This window comes from Hydra vulgaris, chromosome 09 (genome assembly GCF_038396675.1).
Source record: "Hydra vulgaris chromosome 09, alternate assembly HydraT2T_AEP".
Taxonomy (NCBI): domain Eukaryota; kingdom Metazoa; phylum Cnidaria; class Hydrozoa; order Anthoathecata; family Hydridae; genus Hydra; species Hydra vulgaris.
The window spans coordinates 46,949,270-46,966,001 of record NC_088928.1 but is presented as its reverse complement, the minus strand read 5'-3'; the positions used below and the strand labels follow the sequence as shown (position 1 = coordinate 46,966,001).

The 16,732-nt window shown below is 24.6% G+C and overlaps 1 protein-coding gene across 1 annotated transcript in view; it reads left to right on the top strand.

Moving 5' to 3' along the window:
• The first annotated feature begins 312 nt into the window (after positions 1-312).
• LOC100201667 (lysophosphatidylserine lipase ABHD12) overlaps positions 313-16,732 on the top strand; it is a 54,752-nt gene continuing 38,332 nt past the window's right edge. Inside the window, exons 1-3 of the mRNA XM_065805897.1 lie at positions 313-423; positions 12,319-12,452; positions 15,553-15,655. Of these exons, the coding sequence (XP_065661969.1) occupies positions 374-423; positions 12,319-12,452; positions 15,553-15,655 (287 nt within the window). The 5' untranslated portion in view covers positions 313-373. The remainder of the gene's footprint in view (positions 424-12,318; positions 12,453-15,552; positions 15,656-16,732) is intronic.

The window sequence follows — 16,732 nt, the reverse complement described above, 5'->3', positions numbered from 1 at the left end:
AACTTAGATACCTTTCTGCTACAAAAATTTAGGTGTCTGCTACATAATTTCAATGAAATTCGAAAAGTTTCATCGAAAAAAGCCGTAAATTGATGATACGCAGAATAATTATTTGTTGAATTATAAATTGATGATACTACAGAATTATTATTTGTTATTTCTATGTTTCTAATATTCTATGTTTATAATATTCAGTCCAATTAACATTACATATTATTTCTATTTTCTGTGTGACCAAGATATATATAATGCTTTTACGCGTTCAGAATATTATACTAATAATCTTGTTACATTTTTTTGTTGTTGTTATTGTTTTTTTGTTTGTTTGTTTAGAAAAAGAGCTCACCATAAAATAGCTTAGTATTGAAAAATTATGTCGTCGGATGCAACTAAAAAAGCACGCTCTACTTTTTTCTCAAAATGGTTATTTTTTTACTTATATCTTAAACTAATAATTATTTTTACTTTTAACCTTATTTTATATTGTTATTTTATGTAAACATTTAAGTTGTTTTAAATATTTTATATTATTTTAAATTTTGTTTTACATTTGTAGTTATTATTTTATGTTTATAAATTCGTTATGTGTTCATATTTGCATGTATCTTACATATGGTGGATCATAATTGGCCACGTATGTCTGGATACTGTATTGGCTGCATGTATCTTACATTTGGGCAAATGTAAGAAACATGCAACCATATGTAAGATGCATGCAAATGTAAGATACATGCAATTGCATGTTTCTTACATTTGCAGATTACATGCAACCTATGTAAGATACATGCAAATGTAAGATACATGCAAAAGCATGTATCTTACATTTGCATGTATCTTACATATTTGCATGTATCTTCTGTATGGTGGATCATAAGTGGCCTTTAGACTTTACCTGTATTGGCCGCATATGCCTGTAGACACAACTTTGAGTTTATAAAATCAAATACCAAAATCAACTGGAAAGAAAAAAAATTAAAAAGGACTATATTGAGATTTAAAAAATGTAATTACAATGGCGCTTGAAGACCTAAAAAAAAGAATTCCTGCTTAATGCCTTATCTGATTGTGCTGATAACATATTGTGATTTATGCATATCTTGCTTGATGTGGTTCTGATACTTGAATATTATTATTTAACTTGTTTTGTTGATTCACTACATTACATGATTAGCACGATTAGATAAGGTTTTGAGCTGTCTTCTGATTTTGTGAAGTTCAAATCTGTTAAATATTTGGTCACCTGCCAGGCATTTAACAGATTTGAACCTCACAGATATTTACTTTACCAAAACCTTTAAAAAATCTTTATTTTGCTCATTAGCATCATTTTAGATAAGCCTCTTTGCAGTTGAGGTGTTGATATAAAGTTATTCTTCAGCTGGTTGAAATAAAAAGAATCTAGATTAGTACTTGTAAAGAAATTACGGATGTTTATGACTTAAAGCATACGTCAATGAAACAATGATCACTAGATAATTTTAATAAAATTTACACAAGGATCAGAATAACAAAATGATTTTTCTTTTTTTAAACAAAATATTTTTACAATTGTTTTTTTGTTTCATTTTTTTTTAATTTCTCTCCTTTTTTTCCTACTATTATTTTCTGAAATCTTTAAATTTACATTTCTTTTGAGATATAAGTTAATTAACTTTAAAAAAAATATATTTTATTGACAGCAATCTTGACCAGCATTTTAAATTAGTCATGCAGAGACCAAAAAACATTTATTTTTTCATTCAAAAACAGTTGCTGAAGCTTGAAAACCTCAACAAATAAAAAAACAGTACTGGCAGTTCTATAGTAAACAATAAAAAGAAACTCTCTGAAATTCATCAATATTATCAGTAAATCCTTAAAAGATGACAATTCTTTTAAGATTAAATTTCTTTACAAGTTCTACATCTTTAAACAGAGAAAAATTACTTGAACTAAGAGATAATGCTCTCTCTACATCTGTAGACATTATATTTATTACCAAAATATGGTTTAGCAAAATATTGCGCCAAATATAAAAAATTATGATCTCTTTAGACATGACAGAATAGGTGGAGTTGCTATTGTTACTCACAAGTGACATTAATTTTTTTAACATTGTTGAGAATAATGGCTATTCAATTAGCTTTAAAGAACCAAGCGAACCAATAGAAGCAAATCTTAATGACATGCTCAATAATTTGTTTTAGTATCAAATTAACTAACATGTTACAAAAATAAATGTATTAGCACATTAGACAAAGCAAAAAGTGCATTAATATATTAGACAAAACAACAACAAAAAACAATGGTACAAAAATATATAATCCAAAATGGAAAATCCCATATTTAGTAAATCTTGATAATTTAGTTTGAAACAATATCAAAGAAGAATGTGTAGCATCCCCTTTTACCTCATCAACCTTATCAATCTTTGTTTAACTCATTAATATGGGCTGAAAATTTTAAAGAACTATTTGTAAACGAATGGTGTAAGGTGTTATTTACAAATGTTTTGGAATTTTCCGAGAGAAATGACTTTAACACATGTGTCAGAAAGTTGAAGAACAAATAATTGACCAGTGCGTTATTCTAACAGTCATACACGTTAGTTCTATAACAGTTTGATTTGTTGGTCACAAAGTAGAAGAGTTTAGTCAGAGTTGAGGGAGTTCTTGATAAGGCTTATTATCACAGCATTCTTCAGTGAGATGTTTTTTGTCTGGATAAAGAATTATCGGTAATTGCTTTATTTTTCAATAAGACAATGATCCTAAGTACACAATAAGTTTGTGTAAAAGTTATATTTTATAAAAAGAACAAACATGAGTATTAACATATATAAACTGGCTCCCCAAGTCACCACACAGTTTGCTAATTTTGGCCCTAACCCTCAAATTGAAGACCAAAACAATGACAATACAGGGCTTGAATTAATGCAAAAAAATCTAATTGTGAAAAAAATCCCCCCCCCTCATCCCTGGTGCTTTTTTGTGGTAATGAGGGGGAAGGGGGGTTGTTATGTTAGTATAAAGTTGTGTCTTTTTTGCATTAGTTCTTAATTGCTATTTTTTAAACATATTATCTCTCATATTTAAATATTATCTTATAATTTTCTCAAAATGGCGTAAGTTACTGTTATAATTTACAGCAAGTTATAATTTAAAGTTTAAGTTGCAGTAACCAATTAACATATTTAATACTATCAAAATATTACTTTTAGTAATTTTTTTTACTTAACATGATACTTAAAAAAGTAAAAAAGTAAGAGCAATAATGTAAATATTAATATATTTAAACCGGTTTAATTACTCATAGAAAACTATTTAATACATTCATCCTAAAGAGTATTTAATTATTACTGTAAAAAGCTATATAACAACAATAAAACAAACTGCAAAGTTGTTTTAACAATATAAAGAGCTTGTGTTAATGTAAAACAACTTTGTAACACTGTTTTATTACTATTTTATATAGTCTATAACTATAGTAAATAACATAAAATATGTTTAAAATAAAAAGAATAAATAGAATTGTTCTATTTAATAAATTAAAACATTATCGTCATAAAACTTTAAACTTCATGTTTGCGCAAAAATATGCCTATAGACTAAACGAGTCTATAGTCTATAGACCAAACAAGTAAGATCAAAGCAAAAAAACATTCAAGTATAATTAAGTTTTTCATTCAAATGGTTTTTAAGTGGATGTTTTCATTCAATTTTTTCATTCAAATTGTTTTGCAATAAAAAGGGAAACAAAAAAATTTGGTTTAATAAATCGAATTATATTTCCTTAAGTTCAAAAATATGTTTAAACTATTTTTTTAGAAAAAAATTTTTCTTTGAACAGAAGTAAAATAATTTATTAATTTTAATTTAAATTTTTTATAATTTTTTATAATTTATTTTATTATTTTAACTTTTGCAATCACTGGTTTAATGTTTGCTATAGAATGTTTCTACTTTTAAAACTATTTTCAAGAAACAAAATATAATTAACTATTTAAAACATTTACGATTTAAATAAAACTTTCTTCCTCACTTGCACTATGTTCTAAATCTGATATTTTTACTGTAGCTAGATATACATTTAACTTTCAGCAATGATTCTCGCTATGCTGGGTATTATGGACATCGCTGAATTAAATTTATAATTATTGAGCATTAAAATTCTTTTAAATTTTTCCAATTTTTTTTTCAATTTCAAATTTCAAACGCAAAATTATTTGAATAAGAGAATTTTAGAAGACTAAATTTCTTTTGTTCAAATAGATTTCTTTTTAAATAAAATTCCTAATAACAACTTGCGTATTTATAGAAAATGTTTGATCTTGAAATTGCTTTAAATAAAATAAAAAAATATGGTATCGCGCTTTTTATATTCTACTTGAGATTTCTTGTTAAAATAATTTTTAGATAGAAGGTTATATTATGTGTTAACAACATATAAGATGTAAATAGAAACATTTTTATGGCTGATTTTTGCGAGTCTTTGAGTATATTAAGTAAATTTAATAGCTGAGTAACTTTAAGTTACTGTAATAACTTAACTATGTTAAGTTATTACAGTAACTTAAAGGTTGTTTTGATTTAGTTTAAAGGTAAATTTACTGTGATGAATCCATTCAGTAAATCAAACTGAATTTAACTTTAAAACAATATTGGCTTCCATGCTGAGACTTGAAGTAATTTTAATTCAAAAGCGTTTTAGGTTGAATAAAATCTTTGCGCAAGAGAGTAAAGATCATACTTCTATTCAAAAGATAAGTTTAGCATGGCATACTTTATGACCTCTAATAAAAAACTTAGACAAAAACATTACTTTCAAGAATGGCCAAAAAAAAAATGCTAAATTAGAAAAGAAAAAAAAAAATAACAAAAAAACAAACAAATTGCAAAAGTATTTTTTTAAAGAAAAAACTAATTGCAAAGGTATGAAAGGCAATCACAATTTGCAATCTCGATATGCCTGCTATATGTTCAGTAAACTTGAGACACTCACAGTTCATTTGCCAATAAAATTTAAATATGGTTACACCATCCGACAGAGAAAATTGAGTTTAAATGTTTCCAACATAAAAAGTATAAATGTGATTTTTCATTGATTTTACATGTTTTTGTTAAAATAAAACCATTTTGGGGGTTTTTGTTCAAATTGCTTTGTTTCTATTTGAGGCTCAAACATACCAACTAGAAAGCAAAATTTTATATGCTATTTTTAGCACTCTAAATTTCTATCAAATGTTACATAGAGCATCACAACTTTTAAAACAGTATAAGGAATAGAGTATCCAAAAGACTTTCAGTAAAAAAAGGAATGGAGCAATTATCTTTTCATTTGGCTGATTTACAGGGCTTCAAAGCAAGGCAGGTAGAGGAACCTTTTTTACTGTTTTTAAAGAAATCTTTTCTAATTCTTCGAGCCTTTAGTAATTTTTGTGCCTTTAATTGTATTTTTTGTGTAATTTTGTTTAAAAGACAATGAAAACATGGGATGCCTTCTGCTTATTGCTTTGCCTTATTATGTAACAAGCTTGCTTAGAGATAATAAAAAGTTGAGTCAGTAATAAAAGCATCATGAAAAGTTTTATTTTTTCCTTCTGATCACAAATTAATCTAAAAATACATGAAAAATTCTTTCTTGACTAATTTTCTTGCAACAAAACAGGTTTCAAATTGTTTAAAACAAATAATAATTTATAACTATAAATACATATAACTATATATGGGCAATATTTTTATATAGTTATATGTATTTATAATAATTTATAATTATAAATACATATAACTATATATGGGCAATATTTAACTTACGTTACACGCACAACAGCTTTATCAAATATTTTTCTATTTAAACTGTAAATTACAGTGGTGTACCCTCCAGTTTTTTTCCAGTCGTCCTGAGGGCGACTGAAACAGTTTTTATTTCTCATTTGAGTTATGATAATCAGTAGTCCGCTATGATAATCAGTAGTCCGGTGTAAAAGTTTTTTTTTTGTATCTCTTCTTAGGTGAAACTAATAATTTTTTTAAAATTTTAGTTTATGCAAAGCCGCGTACTTTGTTTTCAAGGAGCAAATTATTATAAGTTTGTTAGCGAAAAAGCTATAAAAAATAAAACAAAACAATAAACTTATGACTACAAAAGTAATAACACTCTTGTCATTAACTGCATTATAAAAGTAATAAAAAAAATACATTATAAAAGTAATAAAACTATAATAGTGTTATTAATTTTATAAAGCACTTATAACTTTTAAAATTCATTCTTTGTTCAAACAACATTAGTAATTCTAAACTTTAATCAGAGTAGATAAGATTCTAGAAAAAATTAAGTGGATATTCAAATATTATTAAAAACTTCAGGAACTTTTACAAATACACTTAAACAACTTTATAAAAATGTACTGTATAATAAAGTTTAGCATAATGAAAAACGTTACTAATAGTCCGTAAAAACGCGTGTTAGTTTTAAAATCAACCAATAAAAAGTTTTTATTAGTTGATGTTTTGCATAAACTAAAATTTTGAAGACCAGATATTTTTTCCAGATTTTGCATTTTGCGATTGCTTAATTCATCCCTTGAACTACTTTAAATGCTTTTTAAAGTTTTCTATTAAGTAATTGCAAGGAATAAAATCTTTATAGATCAAAAGTTTTATTAATAAAAAAGTGTGTATTTATAAAAATAGTTTTATTAATCAGCACACTTTTATAAGTAACAAACTGTCTGGTTGTCCTGCCGGGCTACTGATTGGCATTTTTTTAAAATTTCAGTTGCCCTTGCAGAAAACAAGGCATCTCGTGCCACCGGGTGACCATGAGGGTACAACCCTGAATTAAATTTTTAGCTATTTTGTTCAAACAACATTAGTAATTCTAAACTTTAATCTCAAGGCACCTCGTGCCACCGGGTGACCATGAGAGTACAACCCTGAATTGAATTTTAAACTTTAAAAACAAGGCATCTCGTTTTAATTTTAAACTTTAAAAACAAGGCATCTCGTGCCACCGGGTGACCATGAGGGTACAACCTGAATTAAATTTTTAGCTATTTTGTTCAAACAACATTAGTAATTCTACTAAGGGTACAACCCTGAATTAAATTTTTAGCTATTTTGTATGAAAACTGTTAGTCTGAAGAATAAAATTAGTGAAAAAGTTTTGAGTCTGGCCAAAAGTAGGCGAACTTATTACTGAAAATGCCACTTAACTTTTTTAGCCAAAAACAAGGTAACACAATTGTTTCAACTTTTAGGTCAGATTTCAGCAAATCAGTAAAGCAGATTGTATTTTCACAAGATGTTGAGAATTCCATACCAATTCTAAATAAGTTTTGAAATTCATCAGAGGTGACCGGCTAAGGAAAATAAACTTATTTTTTTGATACTATATATTTAACTTACGTCACATCACTTACGTTACCAAGCCATTATTGTATTAGATCTTTTATATTTATTACTAAGAGTTAGATTTTTTAGAGTTACGTAACAAAAGAATTCCAAAAAGTATTGAAGTCATTCATCAAAAGTTATTAACAAAGGCAATTTTAAAAAACTGGCGGAACTCTTCCTGAGTGATTTTTCATAAAATATATGAAAGTTATCAAATCGAAAACAGTTTTTTCCGCATTACGAAGAGCAACTTTAAAAACTTTAAATTACTTCAGTATGACAATCTTATTATTATTTATTAAGCCATTTAAATAAGAAAACCTTTTAGTTAGTCGAAAATTTTACTTACACTTCTTATGTTTATGCATATTCCCTTATTTTCATTAGGTTGTATTTTTAAAATGCTGCAAAGTATTTACATTTAAATCTTTTAAAACATTGGCATATATTATTAAAAAATATAAGTTTTTTAACTTGATCATGTTTTTGTTAACTTATGTTACATGAAAATTGCAAAAGTTCTTTCGTTATTTTCTTGAAATATATTTTTTAAAGTATAAAATCTGACCAATAGCAAATTGAACATGTTAGCTCTATTTCCACACTAAATTAATTTGGATTATGCAAATAAATTCATGGTTAAAATAACATTTTACAATGATACTTTTTTTGATGATACAACAACAAGTAAAACCATAACTTTCGGAAGCCTAAAAACGACTTAAATGAATTAATTTTAGTTCTAAAGTATACTTTAAATAAACGTTCATGTGCCTAAATCAATATTAATTAGCTAAAAGTTGACAAAAAAGAGAATAAAAATTTTTTTATTTTCCACCCTGGAATTGCCCATATATACAGTACTGTGAATATGTTTTAGACCACTTGTATAATTAGACGTATTTACAATTTTTTTATATTAAATGTTTGTTTTTATTTTTAAATGTTTAGTTTGCATTTTTAGATTAATTAAATGGGTAAAATATCTTTAATAGAGAGACAAAAAGTTATTGTGCTTCATGAATAAGGTTATTTGCAGCGCCAAATTTCGTCCAAAACAGGATATTCTAAGACTGCTGATGCAGAAATCATTAAAAAATTTAGAGAAACTGGCTCCCTTGAAGATAGAAAGAAAAGTTTTAGACCTCTTAAGGCAAAAAAAAAAAAGGAATATAAACATCAACCGAATTGACAAAGGACATTAACACAGCAACTGGGAAAAATGTCAGCACTTCTTGTATTCGACAACACCCACTCAAATTGGGATTGTTGCAATTCGAAAACCATTATTATGGTGTGGCAATAGAGAAAAACGACTCAAATATGCAAAACAACACAAAGATTAGGCCTAGGAAATGTTTAATCAGGTTCTGTACACCGATGAGTCCAAATTCGAAACTTTTGGAACAAAAAGACGCCATTATGTTCGAAGAAGAATTGGACAAGCCTATCAGCTTGAGTGTTTAAACCTTACTATTAAACACGTAGGAGGCTCTATACAAGTTTGGGGCTGTTTATCTTCATCTGGAGTAGGTAATTTGATCAAAATAGAGAGGCGACTCACCAGGGAATGTTATGTAGATATCCTAAAGCACCATGCTGTATCTTCCAGAATGAAACTAATAGGTCATAATTTTATTCTGCAGCAGGACAATGACCCAAAACATTGTTCCCAAGTAGCAAAAAATCATTTAAATGAAATGGCAGAGGAAGGAGTACTGGAATTAATGACCTGGCCTCCCCAGAGTCCAGATTTAAATATTATTGAGCATATTTGGGATTACTTGGACAGAAATAAAGTCAAACATGCTCCCTGAAATGCTGAAGAATATTTTGAAGTACTTCAAAGAGAATGGCACAACATACCCCAGGATTTTATAACTAAATTGTATGAATCTTTTCTTCCGCAAATATCAGCTGTGATTAAAGCAAAAGGAGGACAGAGTAGATATTAGGAGTCTTTTATGAAGTTTGACATTAAAAAGTTTGTAATTGTTCCATATTTTGTGTGAATTACATGTGTTTTAATAAGTTTATAATATAGAACTGCAAACTTAAATATAAGAGAAGAATTCTCCAGGATTTTTTGAAAAAATGAAGTAATCTAAAACATATTCACAATACTGTATATGCATATATATATATATATATATATATATATATATATATATATATATATATATATATATATATATATATATATATATATATATATAATATATATATATATATTATATATATATATATATATACATATATATATATATATATATATATATATATATATATATATATATATATATATATATATGTATATATATATATATATATATATATATATATATGATATATATATATATATATATATATATATATATATATATATATATATATATATATATATATATATATGTATATATATATATTCCTATAGTTTAACATTTAAATTTACCATTTGAGGTAAAAAACAGAACGACTCTCTATCTTTAAAAGTGACAAAATCAAGTTCACTTTATGCAAATACCATTAAATTTTAAATGAATATATCAGTACATCACTAATATTTAAAAGAGTTTTTTTAAATAATTTTATTTATAAAATCCATTTTCACCAATAAGCAATAGTTTAATTTAATAGATCAGTCACAAGAACAACACCAGAAACCACTTCGACATCTACTAAAAATAGTGTTACACTTCAGATCCAAAAGTCCATTACCAAATTAAAAAAAAAAAAAAAAATGCTTTTTTGCAAATAATAGAAAAAAATGTTTTACAAACAAGAATGAATCAATCACTAGAATTTAATCAAAAAGATTTATTGTTAAAAAAACTGTATACAGATAATCAATATTCAAAAATCAGAAATCTGTATTTGACAAGTATTTCTGTGTCCCTGCGCTGTCAGCTCCTGTCGAGCGAATCTTTTGTCAGAGTGGATTAATGTGCCCTCATAGAGCTCATATGTCTGATTCGTTGCTTGAGGCTTTGAATGTAATAAAGACTTATAGGCTATACATTGATAGTTAATGGTTATGACTTATAGTTAGTGCTAACAACTAATAACTACATATCTTTAATCAAAAGATGTTGATATCAGTTGTTAGCATAAAAATACATAAAATTAAAGAATTAAAAGTTTTAATTCTTTATTTTTATGTATTTTTGCTTTTATATATATCTACAAGTATATTTTCTTATTGACTTTGTTGAGTTCTGGGCCTAACCTTGGTCTAATTTCACGACTTGTGGTTTTATTATCACAGCACTTGCTACCTAGTTTTGTTAATAATTGGCCTTAACGTAAGGCCAAATTTTAAGTCTTTGGTCTTGAAAATGTTTGTGTAGGCCTTGGTTTTGAAACTCTTTATCTTGGCCTTGGTCTTGAAATTTTTGTCCTTTGCCTTAAAACTTTTGTACTTGGTCTTGGCTTTGACCTTGTAACATGTGGGCTTGGCCTTGCTAATTTTGGCTTTGTTAACAACTCTGTATATGTGTATATATATATATATATATATATATATATATATATATATATATATATATATATATATATATATATATATATATATATATATATATATGTATGTATATATATATATAAATTTTTTATTGTGTTTAATTTTATTGCAGTATTTCAAGCCTTGTTTTGAGATCTTGTTGCATAACAGAAAAGCGTAATGCGAGTAATTGTAACTTTACTCAATAAACATGTTTACATTGTTAAAAGTTAAATTATGTTAGTTGCATATTTTAAAATATTGCATTGTAATTAATTTTAATTTGAAACCATATTAAAAACTTTAATATTTATTTTGTAAAGTATTTATAAAATATCTTAAAATTAAACAATTTTGTTACAAAAAAGTTTATCAATGAAGTTTAATTATATTGTTTTGAAGAAAAAAAAATTCCTTATTTAAAAAACTTATACTTTATTAAACTTATACTATTTATTTCTTGAAACATTTGTCTTATGTTTGCTTTCTCACGATTTAGTTTGTTTTTTTTTAATGAGGGGGCAATTGTTTATGGGTGAAATTCTTGATGATCAAAAAATAAATAAAAACTATTAACATTTTTAACATTTAACGAAATTTTTCTTAATATTTTGGCTTCAACAAAATCTTTGCAACTCATAAACTAGTTAATCATTTCTAATAGACGTTCATTCTATGATCAATCTAAAAAATTAATGATATAGAAAAAACTTTTGTTAAAAAGCAATTTAAAAACTTAAAAAAAACATCTTTTCATATATTTGTTATGTAAAATTCTCTAATTATTTTTAATAAATCTAATAATTTTGCTTACAGGTTTGATTATGGCAATTTATCCGACAATTTATATACAGTTATAAGTATTAAGTATATTTTTTTTGTATATCAGCACTTTTATAGCAGGATGAAAAAAATTTATTCATTTAAACTATAAATAAATAAAATAGTTGAATGTAAAACAAATATTTTAAAGTAACTTGAAATAAATTTATTGAAAAGATTTTTCTTTTCTTTAACATAGTTTGAAAATTTTAGCAGAAAAAAAATGTAAAACGAAGCGTTTTAAATTTTTTTTTAATAAAATAAATTTATTAATATTTAATAATAAATTTAATTTAGATATAATAAAATAAATCTAAATTAAATTAAATTTTTTTAAAAACAGAAAGCTGAAAAAAGTTAATTTAACTGTTTTTTTTTAATCTTAAAAAGATATTATTTTGTCATTACGATGAAAATATTTTTTACAACAATTAATTACTGCTTAATGTTTTTTGCATAAACTGTTTTAATAATCAAATTGAAAAAATTTTGGTGTAACGTAAATAGCTTAATGTGTAGGTAAAATAGCCATTTCGTATGTAAAATTCAAAATACTTCTCACAAAGCCTGGTATTTTATTAATGTATATTGCGCAGTTTAATTTGCTTTTTAATTTTATTTTAGGAGCCTTGTAATTTCCAAGTTCATGTGGTCTCTTTGGTCTATACTTACATTTTTGGTGTTTTGTTACATCGCATTTTCTGCATTAGTTTTATATTCAAAAGAAGTAAAAATGGAAATTATTTATTCACATAGAAGTAATATATATTTCATGTTAAATATATTTTTGTGTTTATTTTTGTAGTTATATATTATTTGTATTTTTAATGTATTAAACCATTAAACCAATATTTTTTACTTAATCAAAATTAAAATTTTAAAGGAAATTTTTCCAGGTATGTCTTTTAGCTTTTAGTTCTTCTAGATTTTTAAAAAGTTTTCTGTAAATTTAAATTTGAGTATATATTTTTGCAATATATTTGTTTTTAACTTTTTTAGTTCATTGCTCATACAAAAAAAAAAAAAAAATGTATTAAAGAATTGAGAAACCCATCAGCTTAAAACTGTATTAAGACAAGTATAAGGAAAATGAATTTTTTTTGCAAAAATATTTCGGGATTTTTAAAATATGACCTGGATGACTAAATTGTCATGCAGCCTAAATATATATATATATATATATATATATATATATATATATATATATATATATATATATATATATATATATATATATATATATATATATATATATATATATATATATATATATATATATATATATATATATATATATATATATATATATATATATATATATATATATATATATATATATATTGGCAGGAGTAAATGAATGCAAGAGTGGAAAAAAGCTCTCCTAAAACAACTATGGTGAGCCATGCGAGCTGCTCATCTAAACAGCTTTTTATAAGAGCTTTCAGTTTTTGCACAATCTATTCATTAAATATTATTATTTATTTTATTCATTTATTCATTAAATAAAATACTTATTGAATATAATATTTGATTTTATACTTGTTACAAAAATATGCTTATAACATTAGAATATATATGTAACGAAAGTCGTTTGTTGCGCTGTGAAAAAAGCTCTTCAGACAAGCGTCAATAATAAAATTACAATCTAACAATTTAGTGTGTAATAATTTTATGTTATATATATATATATATATATATATATATATATCTATATATATATATATATATATATATATATATATATATATATATATATATATATATATATATATATATATATATATATATATATATATATATATATATATATATATATATATATGAGTTTGTGCAAAATGAAAAAAAAAGCAGCTATAACATTCAAAAAAAATGTTTTACTTTTTCACATGTATTTATAAAAATGTTATAAACTGAATTTTAAATAATAGCTTTAATAGCTATTATCTAGTAAATCTTTTTCTTAGTCAATACCATGTCTTCCTATATAAGACATAAATACTATGTCTTCTTATATAAGACATAAATACTATGTCTTCTTATATAGGAAGACATAGTATTGACTAAGAAAAAGATTTATGACAGAATATTGTTGCGGATAGTGCAAATCTGTGTCGAATTGGATAAAACTGCTTATCTGCAGTACAGATTTTTTACTGGAGAAGATTAAAACTTTATATTTTTTTTAATTCAACAAATTTTGTGTTCATTTTAGCATAAAGAGTTTTATTCATGTTCTTTGTAATGTCAACAATAGGTATTTGGTTTTAAAATTATTAATATCCAATAATAGTAGCCAATTCTAGTTATGTGGATTTGCATTATCCCCAACAATATTATCAATTTATTTTTCCATAATGGCATTTTATAAGAAACTGATTTTTTATTTAAGAAACCAATCAGTTAGTCCAACATTTTTTTTGCAATAACTCTGCTTTTAAAAAAGCATTGCAGTTTATTATGCAATTATTGGTTTATTTTTAAAATGATATTTTTATCTCAGCTGCAACGGTATTGCTTTTCATTTATAAACAACTTAGCAAACTTGACCATATTGTCATTTTTGCTATAGTAACATTACACTGTATTTCACACCATGGATTTTAGGGAAAATAATCTCTTTGCACTGCATCTATGTTTAAAAAGAAAAGAAAAAGTTCTTTTTTTTTTTTTACTAATTCTACAAAAACTTTGTGTTATAGTTATGTAATACTTATTTTCACGTTTATAATACTAAAATTCTGCTTTACCAATAATAAAACAATTTTTACAGTATAAAATAAGCCATTTGTATAGTTAAAATGTAATCTCAAGCACTACAAAAAAATCAGTAACTGTTATGCAAAATAAATAAACAATTGCATTTTGTAAGCAAAAAAAGTCAATTTGAAACTCAAACTTTGTATTTTTTGTTTTATGTAGTTTAGACAAGAATTTTTGATTTTTCTTATCAATATCTAAAAATAGAGAAAAAAAATAAAGTGGTTTATATTTATGAAAAACTTATACTTTTGTGAGAGCCATAAATTGCTCCCATAAACCACTTTAAAAGAGTGGGAGCGAAGGCGAGAGCTAAAGCTCTTGCTTCCCGCTATATATATATATATATATATATATATATATATATATATATATATATATATATATAAATATATATATATATAAATATATATATATATAAATATATATATATATAAATATATATATATATATATATATATATATATATATATATATATATATATATATATATATGTTATGTATGCATGTATATATATATATATATCTACTGAAGCGAATTTAAGTAATAAATTGTTACTAGTTTTTCCTACCTTAATACCAAACAGCGTTTTCAGAAAAAGATAAAGAATAATAAAGAAAAGATTGGTGTCCCATGCCAAACTGTCAGTCAATGTATTGGGACTCCTTTGCAGCATATATATATATATGTATAATGTAGTATTAAATTATTAATACTACATTATATATATATATATATATATATATATATATATATATATATATATATATATATATAGTTATATATAGTTATATATATATATATATATATATATATATATATATATATATATATATATATATATATATATATATATATATATATAATGTAGTATTATTAATTTTTAAATATTGTTATATTAACTTAAAATCATATTTTGGTAATTATTTTGACTATCAATTTAGTAATAATTTAATAATAGAATATAGTTTAGATTTAAATTATAGTAAAAAAAAAAGTTTATTTTCATTTATTTTTTTTGTTTTTTATTTAAAATTAGTCTATTTTTTTAAAATCATTTTTGAATAAAAGATTATTTGTAAATAAAATTTTGCTTACAGTTCGTTCTCCTTGGTTTGCAAATTTATCATCATGCATTGACTTTGGGCTGGTGAAATGTGAGCAAGTCTATCTTAATGGATATGCTGGAAAGCTTGGGGCTTGGTAAGTTTTATTTGCTTAAATTTTTATTATAAGTTACTTTGAATTTTTATACTATATTTATTCAGTGCATAAGTGCAATACACAGTCATGTAATTCATAATGCATTATTAATATGCAATTAATAATGTGCAAAATATTTAATAAAGTGATTTGCATAGTTTCTGTGAATGATGAAGAATTGATGTGTTTGGCTTTTCACCAACACTTTCACTGACAGCAGCAATATTTTCTTTAGAGCAACCGCTACAGCTATAAATTTGATCTTGAATAATAAATTGAGCCAATTTCCTGAAATTTATTTACTATTTTTTGAATGGTGGAGTTTGATGAACAATATCTTCCATTTTTGTGCAAAGTTTTCTCCCAACTTCTGCTTAATTTCTACCAAATTTAAAATAGTTATTAACAATGAAGACATGTTGTTCAATCATATGCTTCTCCTTATTTATTAACCACAATGTTTATACTTGATAGCTATCAATAAACAGAAGCTATTTTTGTACAAAAAATTTAAATAGCGCAAATTTTAAAAGTTAATTCAAATTATAACACCCTGTATAAGTTTTATTCAAGGGAACAATTTTAATCAGAAAATTTCTCACTCGCATTCAAATATTTTATTTCACATTTATATGAGTTTAATTTTCAGTTTTTATTTCATGCTAATTTATCTTAATAAAATCAAAAACAAAGAACTACTACAAATATTTACAAAATATGGTGTAGCTAGTTCTTTACAACTTATATAAAGAACTTGTTTGTATCTTTACAAGACAAACATAGTAGCAACCAAAGCAAAAGTTAAATCATCAGTGTCATTAAAAGATAAGAATTTATTCTTGTGTATTTATTTTAAAATGAACTGGTTTCCTTTATTCAGTAGTCTTTTACCTTTATATGTCCAAATGTAAAGTTTTCATCTAAGCAAACATTAAAGGTTTTTTACAAAAAGTTGTGATCAGGATTTGGAGACAAAATTTTTTTACAATTTTCCAATTAGTTACTGGGGTGTGGTGGCCCCAGAGGCCATGCAGGATTCCTGCATGGGCCTTTCACTTTTTATCTAAATATGGGCCC